This window comes from Lutjanus erythropterus, chromosome 2 (genome assembly GCF_056507025.1).
Source record: "Lutjanus erythropterus isolate fLutEry1 chromosome 2, fLutEry1.hap2, whole genome shotgun sequence".
Lineage (NCBI taxonomy): Eukaryota > Metazoa > Chordata > Actinopteri > Lutjaniformes > Lutjanidae > Lutjanus > Lutjanus erythropterus.
Window position 1 is genome coordinate 18,003,798 of NC_139318.1, and position 23,151 is coordinate 18,026,948.

Genomic DNA, 23,151 nt, shown 5'->3' on the forward strand with positions numbered 1-23,151 from the left:
AAAAATCTTTAAATCATACAAATATCAATCCTTAAAGTAGCTTTTGGAAATATAATTATGGTGCTGTTTTTATTATGCTTTTACTATGAATGTAAAGTTGAAGAGATTTGGATTTTTGAAAGTGGGGTTATATGAGGTACTAGTCAGTATAATAATTATAGCATACACTTACCATCATCAGGTGATATTGATTTTTTTAGGTGGACCTTTTCTAGGTGACTAAAATATGTTTTACTGCTGACCCTGTCCACATCAGTACATTGCTTAGCTTCTATGCTCGTGCTACTATAACTGTACTGTAGGTATTACACTGATGATTGATAAGTACCTCATACAACCACATCACATAATCCAATCCATCCCTTTAATAGAAATGTAGTTATGATTATGAATGAATAGTAGCGCGTGCTTTGGGGTGCCCTGACATCATCCTGTAGGCCAGGTGCACTGGTTCAGTCAGGTTAGCTTTAAATGTGTACACATGAGTCTTGCCGCTGACGGGGCTGATGTTGTAAAAGCTCAGCCTGTGGGTCTTGAAGCTCAGTCTGATCTCCAGCCTGCACGACACTGTGGTCTTCTTCAGCGGCACACTGTGGCTCTGCTCAAAGGCTGTCAGCAGGTTGTTGAACCACATCAGACACCAGGAGCTCCGGCTGCTTTCCAGGGCGGAGGGCAACCCGCTGCATGCTAACTTCCCACCATAGCACACACCAATGATCCATGGAGAGCCTTCTAGCTCCACCTCCCAGCAATGGTCACCTTCATAGAAACTCTGGGTGCTGAGGACCTGGAAGAAGCTGGTGAACCTCTGAGGAGAGGATGGGTAAGGCTGTTTGACAGCACTGAAAGTCACCGTCTTCAAGTCCTCTGAGAGGACAAGGTTGGGATGGGCTGTTTCCGGGTCAAACGTCACCTCTGAAGGGTTGAGGGTGTTGCGAATGGAGCGCTGAATCTCTCCAAATCTGTCCCTCAGCTCGGCATTCATTGTTTCCAACTTAGGACAGGCTCGCATGGGGTTGACTTTTGATACCACATGGTCTTCTACCTCTCCCACAGGCTTGGCCAACAACTCTATGATGTGTGGTTGTAGAGTCTGAAGCTCATTACTAAATTCAGCCTCATCCTCTTCAGTCAGAAGGGACTCTGCTCTGAGCATGGCTTGTCTCAGCTCCTTCGTCAGCTCAGAAGCTCCACTGACTCGACTGCCCACAGTGGCCTCACCTGGACCTAGCTCTTCTTCGATAAGCTGCATTACCTGGGTGCAGTAGGTCTGTGATAACTCTTTTATCTGTTCTAAAAGTTTGGATGCTTTCCCTCTTAGCTGACCATTAGTGGTGGTCACCTCCAACTCCAGCTCCTTCTCTTTCCTCAGTACACTCTCTGCCATCTCTAACTTGAGGCTCAGCTCTGTGACTCGAGATGCCAGTCTGAATTTAGGTTCATCCATCGCCATCTTGCCTTTGCCGCTGCCTTGTTCTTGATCTGCAGAAATGGTTTGTTCAGTGACAGACCGATCAGCACTCCTGATTTTTACATGGCCATCATCAAAAGGGTCTGCAGTGGAGTCGACCTTCCCAGCTGTGGCTTTGTAGGTCTCTATGATGGTGCACATTTTTATGCTTTTCACAAGGGCTGTGGCTCCCTGGTACTCTGCCTGGCACTCGGGGCAGCTGTGTTGGTCCAGGCCTTCTCCCATCCTCTGAAGGCAGGCAAAGCAATAGATGTGACCACAGGGGAGAGACACCGGCTCAGAGAAGAGCTGCAAGCAGATGGGGCAGGTCAGCTCTAAACCCAGAGCTTCAGGATGATCCTTTTCAGAAAAGTTTGCTTCAGTCTCACTAACTGACATGGTGGCAGATGCTGGAAAAACAGAAAACTCATGGTAAGACTTCAAATCAGAAGACATGTATAGTTTATTATGCATATTTACATTACATTATCCCAACTACAGCTGGCCTTGTCAACAAGGCTCAGGACCCCCACTGACACTGACTCTTATTCCCATCCTCAGTCATTGCACATTACTTAAGCGATAATGTACAGTGAGAAGGTCATTATTGCAAAATAAACCCTGACATGGTGGTGCAGGACCTTGCAGAGCAGAAGGGTCTTGAATCACAATAATGACCAACTCATTTACATTATCCTGCTTATTGCTCTGCTGCTTACTTAAAACAAAACAAAACAATAATTTAACACAAAATATTAATTTAACAAAGCTGTGAAATAAATTAAGTCTAATGTTAAGATTACACCACCTGACTCAATTTGTTACATTAACACACATACTTTGGATTATTATCTTGCACATTACAAACTTTAAACTCAATATTGTGAACTTTTGCACACTCCTTGTTCAATATGTTTTACATTCCTGCACAAAACTGCACAGCTCTTTCATTTAAATAACACATATATTTTGAACATATTTTTATAATATTTCTTCATATTGTCAATTTTAGATTTTCCATTTGTGCTCCTTGACTCGCAGCGCTTGGTTTCTATCTTTCTTTGTATTTTCTACCTGCTATGTAAGTAGAAGTAGTAGAGCCAGCCAAAACCTGTTCACCCTGTTGCTAAGTATCCACTGTCATACCACCAGACTACAGACCAGCTTCTTCCCTCAAGATTACTTTTCATCTCTGTTGTTTTTTATGCATAGCAAAGATGGAACTACATCAGAATTTTGCTCCACAACTCTGTTGCATGATGATAAATAAATCTCTTGTATCTTGTTTTGTATTGTTATGCACCACAACTTCAAGGCAAATCCCCTGTATGTGAAAACTTCCCTGGCAAAGAAACCTGAGTCTAGTATAAACTTGACTTATTTGGATGTATTTAGATGGTGAACTTTGCATTTAATGAGTTTATGCATATGTCTGTGTAAATGGCAAAAGTGGAAGAATAACTTAAAAAATAAAGGATAAAAAGTATATAGTATCATAGCCAGGATTTTAGAAAAACTGTTAAATCATGACCGATGGCACCAATTTGAATTTATTGTGTTAACTGTGTGTTAACTCTTATTAACTTAAAAGTAATCAAACTTGAATATAGACTACTGAGTCCACATAATGTGGGAGTCAGTATGTAAAATATGTTGGATATATTTTTTTATTTGTTTTATGAATAAAATATGCACAAAGTGTTACCTTTTAACTGCATGTTAAGCACTCCAGATTGGCGCACCTCCCAAATTCCCACAAGAAAATACTAAGAACATAACATGACGCTGTGCATCTTTCTTGCAGGTGTTGGAAAAACTGGGGAAGTTATCACCAAGAACATGCATGACTCAGCACAGCACAAGGAAACTACAGCACATGTGTACGAGTAAAAAAAAAAACTAAAGTCACAGGCTTTTGGTCTGTACTCAAAACCTAAGTTTAATCAAATTACATCTATTGTAAATGGGGAAACTTAAGTTGCCGGAAACGTGTCCAATGTCCACGTATGGTAAAAAACAGACTCAAATAACAACGTGGGGCATAAATGTCTCTGCCTCTTCAACAGCTGGCAGCGAGTCTGTTCAAGTCGTTAGTTAAGTTTCGATTTCCAGCGAGCAGGATTTATATCCGACAAAATCCCCAAAGGTTTTGACACCTTCTGTTAAATTAATTACACTTACCTCGTCAGCTTGAAACTGCTGCGGGGAATGGGTTAAATTTCAGTTAATTTGGTTTTACTTCCTCAAAAAATAGATGAATATCATTATTCGTAAGCATCTGCGCATCATTTATTGCGCAGAACGCACGGCAGCAGCAGTTGCTGATTTCTCAACAAACAACTAAATAGAGACTGTTTTTTTAAAATAAAAATGGCGTTTTGTTTTGTTTTTAAAGACAAAAGCTGAAAATGGCTTACCTATTACAACAATGCAGTCTTGTGTGGCGTCTTCCTGTTCAGGTAACAACAGGCAATAAAGGCACTGACGCAGAGATAAGTGGTCGGATCCCTCTACGCCTTTCATAAACACCAACACCTCCAGTTGTCCCGCCGGAGCTCAGCGGGATAATCCACTCTGAGCAGCATGTGTCAGCCTGACTCAAAGAGTGTGTGCCAAACCTGTACACACTCTGCCCCACTGTGTGGTAAAGTAAATGCCATGCCCTCAAAATTACTATATTAGCATATTAAATACTTTTTTTGTTTAAATGATATTTTTTCTTCTAATGTATATCATACAATAAAAAAACAATGCAGTGATATCAGTTGGAAATTTAACTCTTGTATTATTATTTCCAAAAATACAAAAAAATTACAATGTAAATATTAATTATTTCACATTATATCTAGTTTTTAAATAATGTCTTTAAATGTATCAGTTTTTACTTTACTTTTTATCATTTTTGTTCTATTAATGTTACTTCTCTGTTCTAATCTCTTATTTTCATAAAAAAAGGCCCTTGTTTTCATCTTGTCTATGTAAACTTTATCTGTCCCTATCAAATAAAGCTTAAATAATTAAATAAAACTGGATGACAAAGACAATAGTCAGTGTAGTATTTTGAATTTATTTATATTTCTATACATTTGGTTTAAAAATAACCAGCAAAATCTTCAGCTCCAATGCATCTCCACACAGTTGGATGAATGAAAAATATGCAAAAATAATAAATATAATGATGTCTTTATAATATAAAAGGCACAGCGCAAGACTTTTGTAAATCCCCCTCCCCTCTCGGGAATAAAAGTCATTCTAAGTCTGACCCACCTCTGCACTCATGTAGTGTACAAACATTTTTAAACTTTGGAAGCTCGTACCTGAAAGGCAGTCAAATGTAGGCTACATGTTGTAGTTTCACAATGATTGTTTGCTCAGATTAGTTTATTATTGCAAATAAAGAATAATGCTACTGTCCCTTACAACAAACTCCATGTTCATCTGCAGGATTGACTCAGCATTTATCTCACCTAAAATCGAGGTTTACATCCAGAACAATAAATATTAATGACTCAAGTGAGTCAAATGGATTTAGAAAACACTTTGCTCAACATTGCTCATGGAAAACCCAAGTTACTTATTAGGGACAAACAGACTGTAAAATAATCACAACCATATTTGGTTACTTGGTACATGTAGCTATAAAACCTATCCCCATACTGCTCAGGTCCAAAGACATTCCCTGTTGTCAAGAACACACAGACACACAATCTTTCTAATCTAAACTGAATAAAAGATAACAGGTTTGTTCTGTAGCTGTTTTTTGTGTGTACGTGTGCCCGGGTCTCTTTGAGCTTCCAGAGGTTGAACTGAAAACTTCCAGATCAGTCACGGTAAACAGGCAATAGCAGCTGGACAGTTTTGGCATGTGCAGGATTTAAGCTTATCTAATACAGCTCAGTTTTTATACAAATATGTTTTTAGTCGGTGTTCAAAGCTGAAATGTGTGACTGTTAAGAGTTATCCTACCAATATACTGTTTAAATTCATATTTTTGAATGACTGATACTGGCACACACAATAACAAAAAAACTGAAACAGTCCAAAGGCATATTTGTCCATTTTTGTCATGTTAATTGTAGGATTTCCCTTTAAAAAAAAAAAAAGCTAATATTTTGTAAACAGCCAGAATCAGTGTAAGACCACTGAGATTAAGAACTGCATACAGTTTCATACACTTATCTTTGAAATGTAGAGCGCATGGGTTTTATGACTTAATTTGGCTCTGTCTTTGTAGATGGACAGTTGCCTCTCTCCGTTCCAGTTTATTCAGTGTCTCACAAACAGGCACTACACAGTTGGCAGGCGGATCAACAGCAATATTCAGGCATGCTGGGAAAAATCCTTTGGAAATCCACAGGAAAAGGAGAGGACAAAGATAAAATGTGTGTGTGGCTCTTGGTAAATGTGGGTGTGCGTGTGTCTATAGCAATGCATCCAGGTCCAGTTGTGGCAGAGGCTCCTTCCAATAAGAGACGCTGCTGTACTCAGGACAGTCAAAAGCAGAGGACGTGCTGCCCTCGACAGACAGCATGGGGAAGAAATGTTCCACCAACTCACTCAGGTGGCTGTACCTGCAAAACACAAACGCACAAACTTACTCACAATTCCATTAATAATGAATAATAATAACAATAATAATACACATGTGAAATATCAAAAGTGTCTGAAAGCTGCATGTGTTTTTATGTAACTGTATCAGTGTTGGGCAAGTTGGTGAAATTTAGTAAATACTTGTGGTAACCTTTCTCAAAAGTAGCTGAATTACTTTACTTTTTCTCTTATTAATGCACACATAGCTACATCATTTTAATGACTATCAGGTCTTTAAATCTATAATTGTACCCTTTATTACTGATAGGTGTTAATAATAATCCCAGCCACTAGAGGGCAGCAACAACTACTGATCTGGGAGCAGCCTGCATTTATCTGCTATCCAATCCACTGCAGTTGTCCACTGTTTAAGGTAAAGTCAAGAGTAACAAGCCCATTTAAATGTCAGTAACTGTAACTACATTATCAATTTGAAAAAGCAATTAGTTACATCCCCCGCCCCGCCAGTTCCCATCGGAAGGAGTACATATCTAATCTGGCTTGGGTTCGCCTTGGGATCCCCCAAGGCGCCAGTCCCCGGACGTCTGGAATACCCTGCTTAGCCGACTGCCACCTCAATCCAACCCCAGGTAAGAGAAAGAAAATGGATGGCTGGATGGAATTGTTAATTACCGCCAAATGTAGTGGAATTACAGTACCGTCTCACTCCTAACACTGACTGCATTACCTTTAACTATTCCAATATAAAAGGTTTTTGTTTCAAGTAAAAACTTGCGCAGTCTATATGCTAGTTTCAATCCATTCATCTACGCTGGGATACAGGCACTGACACCTGCTAGTGTCTTTTTTGATACCACTAAGAATCACCAGAGTTTGTGTTCAGTTGCACACTTACGAAGACTTGTTGCCTTTAGTCTTCTCCTGGATGAGCTCTCCTTTTGGGTTGACAGTAAATAACCTGGTGTCAGGTACTCCAACCTGCTTATAGGCATAAGCATCCTGCAGAACCAAGGGCAGCAAAACAATACAGTTAGACAGACGAGCTACAGTGTCACTTTAACCTCTGCAGTATCTATGTACACTAAAAAGATTGTTTGGCTGCTGCAGCACTAACACACAATCAATCATTAAGCTCGTGTGTACTTTATATCCACAAGCAAACTCAGAACTTAACTCGCACATTTCTGGTTTCATTTCTGTCTGTTGGAGTACACTACTGGATGTGCACATTAAATTAATACTATAGGTAAAACATTTAACACACAGGTGCAGCACAATCTCTTGTATTTATGTAGAAACCCAGAGGCTAAAATTAGCAATTAGCAACTCAGCACCTGGAAAACCCTGAATGAAAATAGTCTTGTTGCTTAAGGCTATATTATACAGTGTAGTAAGAGTGTGTTGGCAGCGTTGCTTACATTAGTCCTGTTGCCGAAGGCTGCGTAGAAGGGCCGTCTGTGTGGGTTGAACAGGTCCCTGATGTCACCGAGACAGGCGATTTTAAAAACCTCTGGCTTCTTCTCAATAACCTCTCTGAGCAGATCAGACAGACAGGTCACAGTCAACAGGATTTCTCTTCAAGTGTTTGTCTCCTTGTATACATTTATAAAGTTCATACAGTGCAGTAGCTGTGTAGTAGTGTTTCTGGACACCGTTTTCAATTCAATTTCAATTCAATATGGTGTATTGGCATGAATGTTTTGAAAACATTGAGTGTTAATGATCAAATAAAAAAGGGCAGTACAAATTAATTTACTTCAATAATGATGTTAAACAAAAAGATAAAATTCAATTTATTTTAAAGACAAAAGATTCATTAGGTAAATACCTCTTTATAAGTACCCCTTTCTCCGCATTACATTGATTTTTAAACTTAAACATTTCTCACACAGTTATATCATACATTCTGTTAATGCAATTAGTCAACACTCTACAAAGGAAGTACATGATAGTCATGTTTGCAGCAAAATAAATTGTGAATCTCAAGTGAACTGGCAAAAGAAAATGTGAACGCTTGTTTTGATCCCCTACTGTTATGTGATTATTAGGAGTTGGTTAATTGAGATTAGCAGTAGGTGGTGCCAATTCTCCAAAATGTCTGTTTGTTTGATCATGTATTAATGTGTGGAGCGATCGTAGATGTTTTATAGATCGGAGTGATGAGGAGACAGTTGGAGTGGAGACAGCTGATTGGTCATGTGAGCTAAATGTTTGCTATGTCAGAACTTATTTGGAAAATGTGTTTCCATCTCACAATAAAAGCATTAACTGTTTTTTTGAAAAAAGGCAAAAATTACCTCAAGCAAACAGTAAAACTTTTTTGTGAAATCGAGGAACTGTTGTCAAATCTTGCCATTTCCATCAACCTTTGCTAATGAGATACCTCAAAATGCCTTAGATAGTGTCTTAGCAGGACACTATCTATAAAGTAGTTTAGTTGTAGTATTTGTTACCTGTGCAGTGCTGAAAAGAGGCTGCTGGGAGCTAACAGTACAGGGCCTTTAGGGAGGACAGTGCCTTTGTCATTGACCCACTGAAGGTAGTCCTTAGTGATGGCAGCCATACCTATGGCCCGCGCTGAACAATACAGGAACTTATAGCCATTCCTGCAGGACAGGAGCAACCATGTAAGCATTTTAGGTTAATAAAACAAAACAAGAAAAATGCAAGTTTTCTGATCTGTAATACCAACACTTTCAGTTACACACATGCACTGTTTCCTGTTTCTCCAGATTTGTCAAACAAAAGATAAGCACTTCAAATAAAAATTCCATCTTTTTTCAATTAACTGAACAGCTGTTTGAAAGCACAACATAAGACATGTGAAAATGGGGACAAACATCTGGCAACACAGATTAAAACAGTCAACTCGAGTGACATCAGAGTTAAATCATCTGCTGTGAATACATTTGTTCTGTTTTTTGTTTTGGTTTTTTTGCTTGTTATTGTGAGTCATGCATGTGAGGGTTCAGTAAAGGGATAAAAAGGAAAAATAACAGAATAGAAAAACTGCTAAAGACAATAACATTTCTTGATGATAATATTTTCCAAAAAGTACATACTGGTGTATTTTGTGATAGAGTTTGGCAATGCCTTTGTGTGTCCAGTCTTTTCCAAACTGAGGTAGAATATGTCCCAGAGCGTCCGATCTGCAGGAGACAAACAGTGAAGACACACTCATAAAACTATGACATTGTAAGATCACACAATGTTCTATAATGTATCTTTTATACTAATCAGGAACTCTGTATGAATTTCTTTGCATCCATAGCCTGTAAGATTTATTTTACTTTGTGATGGTGCCGTCGATGTCTGATATGATGACGCGATCGTCCCAGTTCCAGAGGTAGATGGTAGCCTCACAACGACAGGTGCCCTGATATTGTGTGGTCACACTGAACACCACCTTGTTGGCTCCATCACGCAGGTTCAAGTGCTCCTGGTTATAAGAAAAGACAAAGTTACCTAAAGGAACTAAAACCACAAGGAAACTGGTCATCCTTTATATAGATACAACAGCAAAGTAAAATCATTTATGTGGGTATATGAATGTGTGTATTTGTGTGTATCTCTTACTATCTGTTCAGAGGTCAGACGCAGTGATTTGCGGTACATCTGGGTGATACACTGAGTGGCATTGAGGGTTTCTGTTGACTGGCTGGGAGCAATGACAGCTTTTCGTCCAAGGCCAGCTGCCTCGTCGCTGTCCATGTCATCCAGTGTCGCTCTGCACACACCAAAAACATCCAATTAAACTCTTTGTGAGCTATTGATAATAACTGATACTTTTTGTGAGCTATCAGTTATTATCAATGAATAGATGGGCTGGGAAACACAATTCAAATATTCAAGCGACAAACAAAAGGATTTGGTGATTTTGTGCATGAAAGAAAATAAAGCTGACAAGGTAAAGGTCGAACCAACTAATGCAGATGTTTGTGTTCACTCATACAGCTCCTCCTGGTAATAACTAGATAAATACAGAACTGCAGTGAAAGGGATTATGTGTCATGTCAATTGATTTTGAGAATACTTCTTGAGTACTTGAGTACTGTGTCGACATGCTTTAGCTCACTCTAGTGGCACAGAGGTGAACTACATGAGTAGAGTTTGAATCGCTATGTAAAACATGTTTTTAAATACATAATAATAAATTCCCTCCAGTTTATTAGTACTTGTGCTGTGATAATTGAATGACATACACCTTATCAAAAATATTACAACATAACTACAAGAACAAGCTTTGAGAAGTTCAGAGAGTGCAACAAATGTGACTGGCCTACTTGGGCTCTTTTGTGTTTTCTCCTTACTGCTCCTTTGCTCCTCAGCTGTTGTGTTTGTCCATAGGGGCTCCTTAGAAATTCAGTACATATGATACAAATCCCCATAAAATTCTGAATTTGATGTCAGGAAGCGACTGAGGCCTGTGAAACAATAGCTACAATTTCTAGATCCCAATTAAAAAATCCCAATTACAATTTCCCTTTCGTTACTGCTTGTGGGTATATTTAACACCTGGCTTTAATCCTACTTGTTTACATCTGCCTGGGAGTTAAAAACAATAGCCAGTATTTCTGGCAAAACTTAGGCGTTATTCACAGAACTGACTAGAACTCCTCTAGTATTTCCAGCAATAATTCTGAATGTCCCTAAGTACACTCTGACATGATAATGCGGTCGAACAGCTGTGGATGGGCAGGACCGAATTCCAGATGCAACAAAGCCTGTCAGGTTTTATTATCTTGTGTTAGATCATTTCTTAGTTACTTACTTTACTGTGGAAGAAACACTTGCCAGTGGCTCCTCTTGCTCATCTTTTGAGTTCTTTTGCTAGAAAACAAGGAGGTCACATTATCAGGTTCATTCTAACCATGGTTTTTACATACAGGACCACACAGCGACCAGTTGCTTCTGACCTAACCCTTAAATCATTAATCCCTCTTCTGTCTTACATGGACAGTAGCAGAAAAAAAAACAACCCTAGATAAAAAAAGTCTACACCAGAAAATCCTGTTATGGATAGATTATTGCAGTGCAAACATGTAACATTTATTTTCTTGCTAGCACTCCATCATAACTCAATGAATAATCATTAACTACAGGGATGCTTTAGTATGTACCTGGCTATTGTCCATGTCTCTTCTCCTCCAAGAGAACCACCAACGTCCAGACTTTTTGGGCATCTTGTCCTTCACCAGCCGCTCTACTGTACTCTGTGACACACACACAACATAAGGCAATGATTATAGTGATAGTATCATCATCATATTCACTGTCTAACTAAGTAATCGTATCTGCCTTATGCTGTTAACTTGTAAATCAGCCAAGAGAACTGATGATGAACTTGACTAACATTTGTAATTGATATTAAGGACACCTAATTGATTGAGGCATAGTGTAGAGACAATAAAATACCTTGGGTAGGTTTTTCTGGAAAGCTGTCATTGACAAGACCATTGGAGCAGCAACTGCCCAGTTATAATAGCTGTGAAACACAAAAGCCAGCTGATGAACAATCATGGACAGAAAATCCTCTTAAATAAATAAACAGTCAAATAATTAATGTTTTGTAATGCAAATTGTATCAGTGAACAAATAAATATCAAATTTCAGGTCTTACTTGGAGTTGATGCGGATCACAAGGCTTGGATCCTCAATGATTCCTGGATTGTTAGCAAAATCCTGGTATGTCACAATGTGCTGCATAAACTTTTCTGGATTAATGGAAAAACATGAAAACTGATTTTATTACAGTGGGAGAACCTGCACATTTCTCCAAGTTCAAGCTTATACTGCAGACACAGAATCCAGATTAATTCTCACTTTTACCTTCAGTGATTTGGCTGGTGTCGCCCTCTTGTCCGCAGAGGGACATGCTGACATCCATGTTGTAGGAGGTGGAATCTGACAGGTACTCTGTACCGCTGTCCATGGCCCCACTGCCCACTGACTGAGGCGACTGGCTCCCTGAGCAGGAGCCCTGCTCCGCCCCGAGCTGAGACGCCCCCTCTGTCTCACTGCAGGGACAACAGACACTCAGTTCTCCCCAGATAAAGGGCAACACTTCTTAGGGTGCTTTAGTTAGTATGTTTTGTTTCAGCTGAAAGCTGTCGATTGAACCCTGGTGCAGACAAAACAACCGGACCAAGACTGCTTGAAAAGGTGAGACTTGGCCCGGTTCAAAGCCGATGCAGGTGCGGTTTGTTCTTGGTGTGAATGCAAACAAACCAACCACAGGATTTTATGACAGCAGGTATGTGATTTTAGTATGATTTCAACCATAACTACTAATAAATCCATCTGCTGATCATGAAATCTGTTCTGTTCAGGCTCTGTATATTTATGTAAATCATTTTAAAACCTTTGTAAAGCATATACACATTAGCATGGATATCTATCCTGATTAATAAGTCAAAAGCTGTTAAAACTGCTGTGCTTGTATCCTATCGCCAAAATTGTCTTTTCAACGAGTCAGTCTGTTAAACTTCATGTTTAGTCTTTGTTCATTTGTAAAAAGTCAATGCAAACACAAAACAAAATGCCAAAATGAATGAGGCTTTCTTTTGTTCCAGACCAAACGAACTGGAATACATGTATGAAAACACCTCTAGATTGCACAGCATGATTACTGAGTAATTGAATTATTTCAGTGGAATCCATCACTGTGAACACTGTGGGAATTAGTTACATCACTGTCTGTCTTGGGAAGAATATACGTGTCTTTGTACCTCTTGGGGAAGTAGAGTGCAGCCACCTCAGGGTCCAGCGTGGTCAGATCATCCAAGTAAATATCTGTTGGTCCTAGATGGTGATTACGTTTTCCTGCAACAAAATGACACATGAACCCAACTGATAAACACTCGCAAAAACTTGATGGTGCAATTATTTTAAAGCTACAGTTGGTAACTTCTATAAAAATAACCTTTCATCACATTTGGTGAATCTGTAACCATCCTGACAGTAGTACATGAGACATACTGTATAATATGTCCAAAAAATCAGGTTCTTCTGGTTCCCTGTGCTCATTTTTGCAAGAATCCACTGTGCCTGAATAACAACAACCAATCAGAGCCAGCTTCCAACCCAAAATGGTCTCATGTTCTACTGATATTTGACTACCTGGGAATGAGTCTCATGTTGGTTGTGGGGGAGGATGGTGCTAACCTACTGAGTTAAGTTACACCTGTCACCTGTCTCTCCTCTGCTCCACTACATGTGTGTGCTTGGGGGCCATGGATATTAGCACACAGAGCACAGGAGAGAGCTAAAGAATGATGGTAATTCACAACAAAACAAAGAAAAGGCGCTCATACTCCAACCTGATTTATTCTAATACTATCTGTATCATATACTACTGTCAGGATAATGTGACAGTTTCAGCAAATATGCTAAAAAGTTTTTTTTATAGAAGTTACTAATGGTGGCTTTAATGTAGAGTCTAAAATGAGACTTTAAACATACCTAAAGTGTAAGGACACAAAAAAGTAACTACAATAATTTACCTTTCTTCTTTTCATGTTGCTCCACTTTGAATTGTGCCTCAGAAGAGATTGTTGACCCCTCTGCAGCAGGACAGCTGGTATCAGCGTCCTTCCCTTCGGCTTTTGGTGCAGTTTTGTTAGTCAACAAGTCTCCTGCTGACCCTTCAGTCCCTCCGTCCTCGTCCCCTCCCTCAGCACAGGGATCTATCCCACTGTCCCCCTCGCTGACAGGAGCACTGCCGGTGGAACCCTGTTCACTTTGCTCCAATAAGGCACCCTGCTGTGATAAGTCTGTAGCACATGGACTTGATGTTATGACTGTGCAGCCCTCGCTCTCTTTGATGAGTTGTTTATGTGCGTTCTTTGGTTCGGTCACACTGACCACGCTATGTTTGCTCCCAGAGATAATAATGTCAGTTACAGTGCTAGCACGCTCAACGCTGGTTGTGATTTCTTTGCTACCAAGAGAATCTGTGCCATTAATTAGGTTATCTGAATAAGAAGATGAGTTCTCATCCCCTAATGTGGATCCGTTGGTCTGTGTCAAGTCCATGTCAGCCTTGGCCGATGGTGCACAAGACTGGAAGAGATCACTAGGCGTGGAATGGGAAATGTGGGAGTTTTTCTCCTTGGAAAAAGGTGTGGTTTGTGAAGTGTGAGTGCTCAGGTCCAGGGATTGAGTCCTAGGTTTTGGCCTGACCACTGTTACACTGCCCACTCTGCCACAGCTGATCACCGGCTCATAGCCCATGTCAAAGGAGTCTTGTCTCTCAATGGTACGGAAATGAGAACTGCCAGGAGGGGGGACACGCTGCAGCTCCAGTGGTGTCCTGTCTGATTGACACAGCTGTGAGGGGGAGGGAAAAGAGGGCAGTTTGAGACAGTGTGTCAGCAAGACAATCTCACATCCACAGCATGGGCAGGAAGGAAAAGCACATCTACATCTGTGTGTGTGTGTTGTCATACCACAGGAAAACCTCCCCAGTTCCACTGTATCTGAGGCTCAGAGGACCCTTGAGGTTTAACCAGGAGCTCAGAGTCGCTCTTAGGAGAGGATGGTCGGCTGCAGAACACACTGCTGGTAAGGAGAAAGATAAAAGGAAAAAAGTCAATAAATGTGAGGACAGGAGCCACTGAATGAATCAATATGCCTTCATCTCTGTCAACTAAGCAAAGTTTATCAATGCAAACAAACAATGATTTCATGAATTGATATTACAGATGATCCTTCCTCACCTGTCTGAGGGTGACTGCTCTCCATCTGAGTGTGGATGAGTGTCTCTGTTCGGTGAGAGCCCCAACTCCTCAACTGGTTCCTCGGACAGTGAGTAGTACACGGATTTACTGTAACACACACACAAAAAGATATTTTAACTACTTGTGTTAACTTTGAAGGTGTGAACATAGAACCACACAACTCCTTCAAAAAAAAGTTGCTTGTGTTGACTATCCCACTGACAAACCCACAGCATGCAGCTCAATGCAGTTTTCAGATCCTTTCTGCTTTTATTCTGACAGCAAATGTCCTGCAAAGTGAATTTAATAGTGTTCAAAACACTGAAATACTGTGCCACCTTTACCAAAATGTAAGTGTTAGCAATAATAAAACCCATTTCAAGTGTACTGCTTTAAATGCATAATTACGATGCACATTTGTGGAATCACTCCAGTTCAAGTTCCAGGCCAATTACTGCTGTCAACAAGCATAATTCTTTTACCAACAATTGTCAATACGACAATCATGGCAGAGGGAACAGACAGATGATGAAAAGAGTTTTTGGTGTTAAAAGTAGAATAATTGAGATTTGTCAGTTCAGGGCTCCTGCTCATTTTACATTTCAAAATTCCATACTTTCCCAGACTTCTCTGTAGTTTTTTCAAACCATACTTGACACCTGCTTTCTCTTCCCATTTTATATCCTTAGCCACCAAGCTAATACTTGTCCATACTTTCTTTTCTTTCTTCCAAACTTTCCAGACCTCAAGAGTATTCAAATCAAATTCTATACTTTTCCATACTGCATAGGACCCTTGTCAGTTCCTGTTTGTAAAGGCGCCACATAGATAATTGTTGAGTTTCATTTCCAGCACATCAAATACATTTTGGGTGGGTTAAGCATCCTGAGCACAGCAGTGAGAAAATAAGAATGTATGGTTGGAAGGTGGGGTCTGCAGGTGCAGGCAGCATCATCCCACTTCTGGTGGGTCATGGATAATGATTGAGAGGGATTATTTTTGCATAAGTCCTGAATCCTGAACATTTTGCCTGTAACTGTTGACTTTCACTTGAATGCCTCAATGGCTGCTGATAGTGACAGTGAATGTTTGCAACTAGGAAAATAATATACAGGACACACAATATGATTTATTATTTAGCTAAAGCTACATTTTTTAGCTGAAGTCCTTGAATTCAAGAACAAATCAGAGCCCCTCAAAGCATCTAAAGGCTCATCAGTCACAAAGTACATCTCACTAATTGCCTATGACTGTAGATGAAACTCACCATGTCCACCTGAGCAGCCTGTGTGCATCACGGACACTTTTTTCATTTCTGTGCTTACGTTAACAGGTTGGAGCAGCCATACTGCAGCGGTGCGTCATCTAGAGATTCAGCATGATGCCTATTTTTTCCATGAGACACACCCAGCTCTCAGCAAAAATAGAAATTGAAAATGACCTGCTGATTGTCATATTGACATCATGCCAGCAATATGACACCTTTCAAAATCATCATTGAATCAGGTGAACGGCAGTTTTTTTTTTCCAGTGTGCTATCTCTCTCTGAATGAGAGTAAACAAATAACACATGACTCATCATTCTTTATTTCACCTCATTTCTGTCCATAGCTCTGAGCTAGGTTTTTTTCCTAATTTTTTGTGGAGGGTGGAGTTTGTCCTCACTGGATTGAGGGTCTAAGGGGCTGGAGGTGTCACACACTGTACTGACTGTAAAGCCCCCTGAAGTACATTGTGATTTGTGATATTAGGCTAATTAATGAAATCTGAATTGATCTGATAGGGCTGGCAGTAGGATTGCCGCAGCAGAAATGCTGTCTGTGAGGACAAGCACAACATGTATGTGAGCTAAAGCATTTCAGTGAGTTAACCATCACAAAGAGGTAGAAGTGGACAGTGTGGGTGTCGGGTACGGGTGTCTTAAACCGTCAGTTCAAAGTTACATGCAATCAAAAAACTGCTGTGGGTAAATTTTACCTGTTGGCAGCTGAGGTGACTGACCTGCCTTGCAATGGTGTGACTGATTCCTCTTTACTAGGACTGTCCTGTCCAGCCTGATCACTTTCTCTCTCCCACTCCTTCTCTCTTTCTCTCTCTTCTGATGAGGAGCATGCGTCTTCTCTCACGTGATTGTCAGAACGGATGCGTTTACGACGACGTTTCTTTCTGCGAGCACCAGACCCGGCAATGAAGGATCCCTCAGCGGTCTCCTCGTTCTCCTCAGGGACCTCAAGAGGAATTGGTGAGGTGCACAGATGGGCTGGGACCTGGGACTGAGCAAGATAAAAAAGAAAAGTTTGCAGTAATGAATTAAAGATAACAGACTCCACCAAACTGATGCAATATTGTCCAAGTATTGACAAAGTGGATAAGATGAAGAGCTTGAGCCAATGGCCATGAAATATTGGTCATCTTACCTCCATATTTTCATTTTCCTCCACAAAAAAAGCCTCTCCATTGTCACCCAGTTTCATGTGCAGGTCAACTGCTTCTCCATTTATCTCAATGTCCACCTAAAATCACAAGGAGCACATGTGTGTCAACGAATGACAAAGAACTGTAGAAGAATTGTAATTAAAAGAATTAAATGAGACAGCAAAAAACACTGACAACTTTCTCCTTGGAGCGCAGCACTCCCAGCTTGCCAAAGCGGACGTGAAACGGGGAACACTGGAACGATCCATCAGGCTGTCGCACCACAATAACATCGATCCCTCCAGTGAGAGTGGCGGGGTTGAGGCCACGATACAGCTCCTTCACCGTCACAAACACTGTCTCTGCCAACTGGCCAACAATATTCATGGTTTGGGACTGGACACACACACAAAAAAAAAAAACAAAAAAACAAGAAGTTAAATGACACAGGAACCAAAAGTGTCTGCACTCACGAGTTTCTGCTGTCTGCGGTTTGATCCTTCATCCCTTTTTTCCCCACAATGCCAGTAGCACTAAATAACAATGTCATCCATTTTTAATAAAAGCATAAAAGCTGCTATTTTCTCATTATAATGGTCATCCATTTAAACAAAATAAAAAGCAGATGGCATTCAAGAAAGCCTATTAAGCATGTATGAAAACGTACAAACTTCTATACGTACGTACGCACGTATAGAAGTTTGTCAACTATGATGATTCTGACATGATGAATGATTATGTAAAAAAGTTCACGAGGCACAGTTCCAGTGTAGAAAGTGTGAAATATGCCACATTGACCCTACATGTCCCTACCATAAGACAATTGTGAGGCCAAAGACAACACAGATTCTGGCAAGTTTTCAAAAGTTAGTTCATTATACTGTAAGTTAAGGTGGAAAAAATGGTCAACACAGTTTTGTACATTAGATTAGTAGAATTTCTCCTCAGCAGGCTACAACATGTCCAACGACAAGTAGTTTTAGTGAGGCAAGAAGTCAAACATTGTCAAAGGCCACTGAAAACATTACATTTGACCTACTTTGGACCTGCATCAACATTGCAAGACAGTCAACGCAGCTTCTAGGGGGATTCAGAGAGGTATTTTACCTCAATTGGCCTTCTGAGATCCTGACATTAGAGTTGTAACAATACCAGGACTTTGATAAAACAACAGTATTAAAAAACAATACTTGATACCAATACTTGGGATTTTCTTTTCTTTTTTGTCTTTTTTCTGGTACAGAAAAAGTCACTGCTCACTGACTGATGTTGCTGCAAGCCAAATTTCAGGCTGACAATAAAGAAGGAACTGAACATTTAGATACTGAGCACTTTATTTTTTTAGTAGCTTTGGTACTTTTGTTTGTTTGTTTGTTTTTATACAGATTCAACTGAGCCAACCAGTAAACCAATTTTAAAAAATGAGTTTGAGTATCATAATCCAGTAGGATGGGAAATTACAAAAAAATATGGAAATTATGAAAGTTGCTGGCAGATTTCAGACACAAAACAATGAATATCAGTTGAGTGGCTGGTGAATTTTAACATTATTTTAACAATATTTGTCAGCGATGGTAGATGTTTACATTAATTAATTTCCAAATCCACTTTTATATTCCTGAAGAAAAACATCAGAAAATGAGTTCTTAAAACATAAAGAGTGACATTACACACACCTACACAATTACTCAAACCTGTCTTTAACATTATCTGTCCAAATCCTCAGGTCTTACCCACATTGAAGGATGCAGTTGTCCCCTCCCAACCAGGCTGTGCTCCCTTGACCTCTCTTCTGCCATGTGACTATGAAGGCTTTTCCCACCTCAGGAACTTAGGAACTGTCTCAAGAAACTTTACCTCCATTTCCACCAGAGGAACCTGTCAACTCCATTGCCCAGGATGCTTCGCTGCCTCTCAAAGCCAATTAATCCCCCTTCCATATCTGGCTGTAGATATAAGGCTACATTTTGTTAGCGTTGACACCTGAGGCGTAGCTACACAAGCCTGTACAGTCGATTATGACTGCTAAGCTAAATAGGACTTTCCACTTGATCAGAGATGACAGTGCTACAGTCCTCTCTGTTCTGAACTACAACGCAAAATATAGCGATCCATGAGAGAGTCCCAGTATATTCAGTCACACACCGATGCTTCCTCTATCTGACACAATTTCACAACCACACACACACACTCTCCTGCCACACCGAATTCATACTTCCCCACTTGCACTGCACATGACAGCCAGACCAGCAGTTTCTGAAAAGCTCGGACAGGCTATTCAAACACGCTGGCCGTGAAAACGCACACACACAAACTGAGCGACTACACAGTTTCTGGGCTTGACCACAGTTCTCTGGGCCATCAAAGATGAGGGGGACTCTCCAGTGGTCATCATGCTCTACCAGTACTGGAGAATCCTTCAAGAGCCTGACAGACTTGGGAGGAACTCAAGCAAATGACTTGCAAATTTTGATGGATATCACGGCCTGTGCTGCCAATAGAGGAGGACACGACAGAGAGGTAGGCCAAAAACAATGTCTAACAAGAGAAACCGTTAGAGTTGGTGTAGCTAATGAGCCTTGCTGTGCAGCAAAAATAAAGCAAAAGAAACAAGGCCCACTCTGCCTTGTCAGGTGACTGATCCAACAGCACAAATGTAAAATATATAATGAGTGTGTAGCTCATGGCCTTCTCAGCCTTCTGTGAATTACCTCTTTCTGTGCCCATTTAGGCTTCTGTGCGTGCATTTGATTTAGACTGATACTTGACTGAAACTGCCAGGTCAGCTGTATTTAGAAAGCGGGAAGCACAAAAGCCCACAGCAGACAATGGTAGTGAGAGACGACAAAATGTAGGGCAGTAACAGTAGAGAATGACAAGGTAGATTAAATAACTGATGTACAAGGATGAAATGTTTTCATCTGTAGCAGCATGCTCCTTCTAATGAATTAAACACAATCTTAGACTTATCTCTCACATGTTAACTGGTGTATGTCCAAACTTCACTGCCTCCAAGTTCACTTCTCATTGAGGAATTCAAACTAATGATGTTTACACGAGGGCTGCAACTAACTACTGTTTCCATTATGTATTAATCTGTAGATTCATTTTTTGATTAACTCAGTTATTGTTTTGTCTATGAAATAAGGCTTCAATTAACAATTATTTTCATTGTTGATTAATCTGTTGCTTATTTTCTCGATTGATCAATTAGTCATTTGGTCCAGAAATGGGAAGCCCATTTGTTGAAGCCCAAGACGATGTCCTCAAATGTCTTTTTTTTCCCACAACCAAAGGATTTTCAGTTTACTGTCACAGACAAGTAAAGAAACTAGAAAATATTCACATTTCCCGAGCTGAAGTAAGATGAATTTTGACTTTTTTAAAATTACTGAAACCAATTCACCAATTATCAAATAGTTGCCGATTAATGTAGTAGTTGACAAGTAACTGATTAATGATTAAACATTGCAGCTCTACTATGAAAATCAATTCCCTCCACAAATTGTAAAAGCCTAATGTGACGACAACAATCCAAAACGTAACGATATTCATTTTAAAATGACATCAAATTCTTAATGAAGTTCTGAGTGATTACTGGGGCAGCAGATATTACAGCTGTGATATAATTCATGATATAATTAGTTAGAATGATGATGATTTTTGCAGCACAATTTTTATTTATTTGAAATATCATAATGACGTGACATTTGTTGGGATCTGTACCAAACAAACACATTTTCTTACGTTTGTAGAACAAGAATTCAATATAACGCTGTTTTGTCACACATAATTCCTTTATCAAAAAACAAAAAACAAAACAGCAGTTTCTGTTATTTGGATATTTCACTCGGCCATATTGCGGTTTTGAAAATACTCCGATTAACTGTTCAGCCCTAACAGTGAATAAGCAAAATGTGGACATTTTTGTTTGATTAAATGTCTTAAAACTTTGGCTAATCAAGTATCAAAATGGCTTCTGATTAACTAACTGTCTCAACACTTGCTAACATACTAGAATTTCTCAGTCATTAACAAATGGAGAGACCAGGTGTTCCACTTTATGTGGGACAGCACAGGATTTTTACCCTTGTTCCACTCCACTCCACATGATGTCCCGCATTGTGATTAGCTCTAGTTTTCACAAGTCAAAATACTGCAGAACAGATGCTTTTCTAAAATCTGGTGTTTGTCCAATGGTTGTGAAGAAACTTTACAAGCTATGGGGCAGAAAAGAAATGTTTATATTTTTCAGACTGACAGACATTATATCAAACTTTTAGACTTCCTCTCAGCATTGGCACTCTTAAAGGTACTCTTCACCCCACGTATTTTTATGTTGGGATCTGGTCACCCTTCACACAGTTTGGTATGCCAGTTTCCCAAGGCTCAAGGCCAGACAAGTGTGTGTGGAGAGCAGTCTTGGCTTTTACTGTCCATTGCCTCAGAGGAGACACAGACACACAGAGGTCACCTCACTCTAACGCAATGTGTTTCAGCATATTTGTCATCCTCTCTTCACCACTGCCAAAAAAAATCATCTATAATGTCTGTTACATCAGATTTTATGATTACATAATATAAATCACCATCACTGACTCAGACAGTACTAAGAAAGTCAGTCCCTCGGGTGATGATCTTGTAAAGAACACAGTCATTTCATGTGAGCTTTTTGAAATGAAACAGATTTATAGACATTTTTTATACAGCGTGTTATCCACGCGTTGCTCTATGTTTACTATAAGTGAACACACTGACATGCTAATGTATATATCTGAAGATTAACCACGCAGGCAGACAACTTCCGCAACAGTGTCACTGTATGGTGCAATCCAGTGTTGGCCACTGAAACTCTCGACACTTCAGATATTAACGCCGACAGACGTCTCTATACCGTTAATACAAAAACTTTAAACTTTAAACTACAGACACTTCTTATTTATGAAACATTTATATGTTCGTATTCGCAGTTCAGAAGTTAATCAAGAATTTGCTTTGTTTGACAGCGAGTCCAGTACTGAAACATCGTAACGACTTCGTCTTTAAACGACGAGCAAGTTGCAGCGAGTATGAAGTACAGTATCTTACAAACTGACATCTTATTGCTAGTTTTGCTCAGTAAACATCTTACTCGACACTTTTGTTCTGTCTGTGTTGATGCTGAGAGAGTGTGAACAGCTGCTTACCTCTCGGCTGCCTTTTCGGATTGAAAAAACAACTGCAATCCCAGACGCTTCCTAGTACACTGCGCCTGCGCACAACGCACGTCAATCACTCCAACAGCCAATGAGCAAACCGGAAAAGAGAACATGACCCGCCTCTAACGTTATTTTGTAAACAAAGCGCTCGATCATGCATAAATGCCTTTAGATTTTAATTTGTCAGTGACGATACGACGAGGAAGAAACAGTAAATATCAATATTTTTAAAAATACATTTCATTAACATGTTGTAGGTTACATTACAGAATACATCATATACAATCCATTTAATTTGCTCACGTCTCTGTATTGTGTTTAACTATTTAAATTGTAGTTCACTGCCTCTTTCTTCTGCACTGTTTACAGTGTCACTGTTTACCTGCTTCATGGCAGTGCCTTTATTTATTACATACACAGAGGATTAGAGATACTCGACTTGCTTTGGCTGGGGGCCACTTTTGCAGAATGACTGTAGGACAGGGGCCAGGTGATAAAAAAAACAAAACAATTATATTACATTATTTATCAGATAAATGGGCCATCACTCATCTTTCTTTGAAATTTTCAAATTGACAGCCTTATTAACTTAACTTGTTATCAAAGTTAACTTGATGCAAGAACACATAAATAAATCAAAAGAATCAGATAATAGTCTGGTCCTGCTGCACTTTGCACAGACTAACAGGCCATCACACAAACATCAGCCTTCTTTGTTTCTAACAGCCTCGTATAATGATGATACAAAACTGTCATATCCGTCCCTCCTTCTTGGGAAAACAGCGTGTAAATTTATTTTCACTGTGAATTAGAAAACGAT

The 23,151-nt window shown here is 39.7% G+C and overlaps 2 protein-coding genes across 5 annotated transcripts; both read right to left on the reverse strand.

Moving 5' to 3' along the window:
• Positions 1-185: 185 nt before the first annotated feature.
• Positions 186-4,058, reverse strand: trim107 (tripartite motif containing 107). Of its 2 annotated transcripts, none has more exons than XM_084744412.1 (2): positions 3,868-4,058; positions 186-1,860 (listed from the first exon to the last, which is right to left on the reverse strand). In XM_084744412.1, the coding sequence occupies exons 1-2, from the start codon at positions 3,971-3,973 to the stop codon at positions 386-388; spliced, it is 1,581 nt and encodes a 526-aa protein (XP_084600538.1). In that variant the 5' UTR covers positions 3,974-4,058; the 3' UTR covers positions 186-385. The 2 variants fall into 2 exon arrangements, with proteins under 2 accessions (XP_084600538.1, XP_084600546.1); XM_084744420.1 differs by lacking the exon at positions 3,868-4,058 and adding an exon at positions 3,632-3,776.
• A 999-nt stretch (positions 4,059-5,057) lies between these two features.
• On the reverse strand, positions 5,058-22,397 carry LOC146331387 (phosphatidate phosphatase LPIN2). Of its 3 annotated transcripts, none has more exons than XM_084730362.1 (20): positions 22,320-22,397; positions 17,329-17,529; positions 17,136-17,231; positions 16,720-16,991; positions 14,719-14,826; positions 14,449-14,560; positions 13,504-14,329; positions 12,730-12,823; positions 11,831-12,018; positions 11,622-11,715; positions 11,417-11,486; positions 11,122-11,214; positions 10,773-10,831; positions 9,578-9,728; positions 9,292-9,440; positions 9,064-9,150; positions 8,455-8,607; positions 7,420-7,534; positions 6,897-7,000; positions 5,058-6,021 (listed from the first exon to the last, which is right to left on the reverse strand). In XM_084730362.1, the coding sequence occupies exons 2-20, from the start codon at positions 17,518-17,520 to the stop codon at positions 5,871-5,873; spliced, it is 3,114 nt and encodes a 1,037-aa protein (XP_084586488.1). In that variant the 5' UTR covers positions 17,521-17,529; positions 22,320-22,397; the 3' UTR covers positions 5,058-5,870. The 3 variants fall into 3 exon arrangements, with proteins under 3 accessions (XP_084586488.1, XP_084586480.1, XP_084586472.1); XM_084730354.1 differs by lacking the exon at positions 22,320-22,397 and adding an exon at positions 18,867-19,695 and having other exon boundaries at positions 14,449-14,557; XM_084730346.1 differs by lacking the exon at positions 22,320-22,397 and adding an exon at positions 18,867-19,692.
• Positions 22,398-23,151: the final 754 nt, after the last annotated feature.

Coding starts and splice junctions, on each gene's coding strand:
- trim107 (XM_084744412.1), bottom strand. CDS start 3,973: ATGAAAGGCGTAGAGGGATCCGACCACTTATCTCTGCGTCAGTGCCTT. Junction 1,861..3,867: donor AGACTGCATTGTTGTAATAG/GTAAGCCATTTT, acceptor CTGTTTTTCCAG/CATCTGCCACCATGTCAGTT.
- LOC146331387 (XM_084730346.1), bottom strand. CDS start 18,932: ATGGCAGAAGAGAGGTCAAGGGAGCACAGCCTGGTTGGGAGGGGACAA. Junction 9,151..9,291: donor ATCGACGGCACCATCACAAA/GTAAAATAAATC, acceptor TGTCTCCTGCAG/ATCGGACGCTCTGGGACATA. Junction 6,022..6,896: donor ACTAAAGGCAACAAGTCTTC/GTAAGTGTGCAA, acceptor TGTGTTTTGCAG/GTACAGCCACCTGAGTGAGT.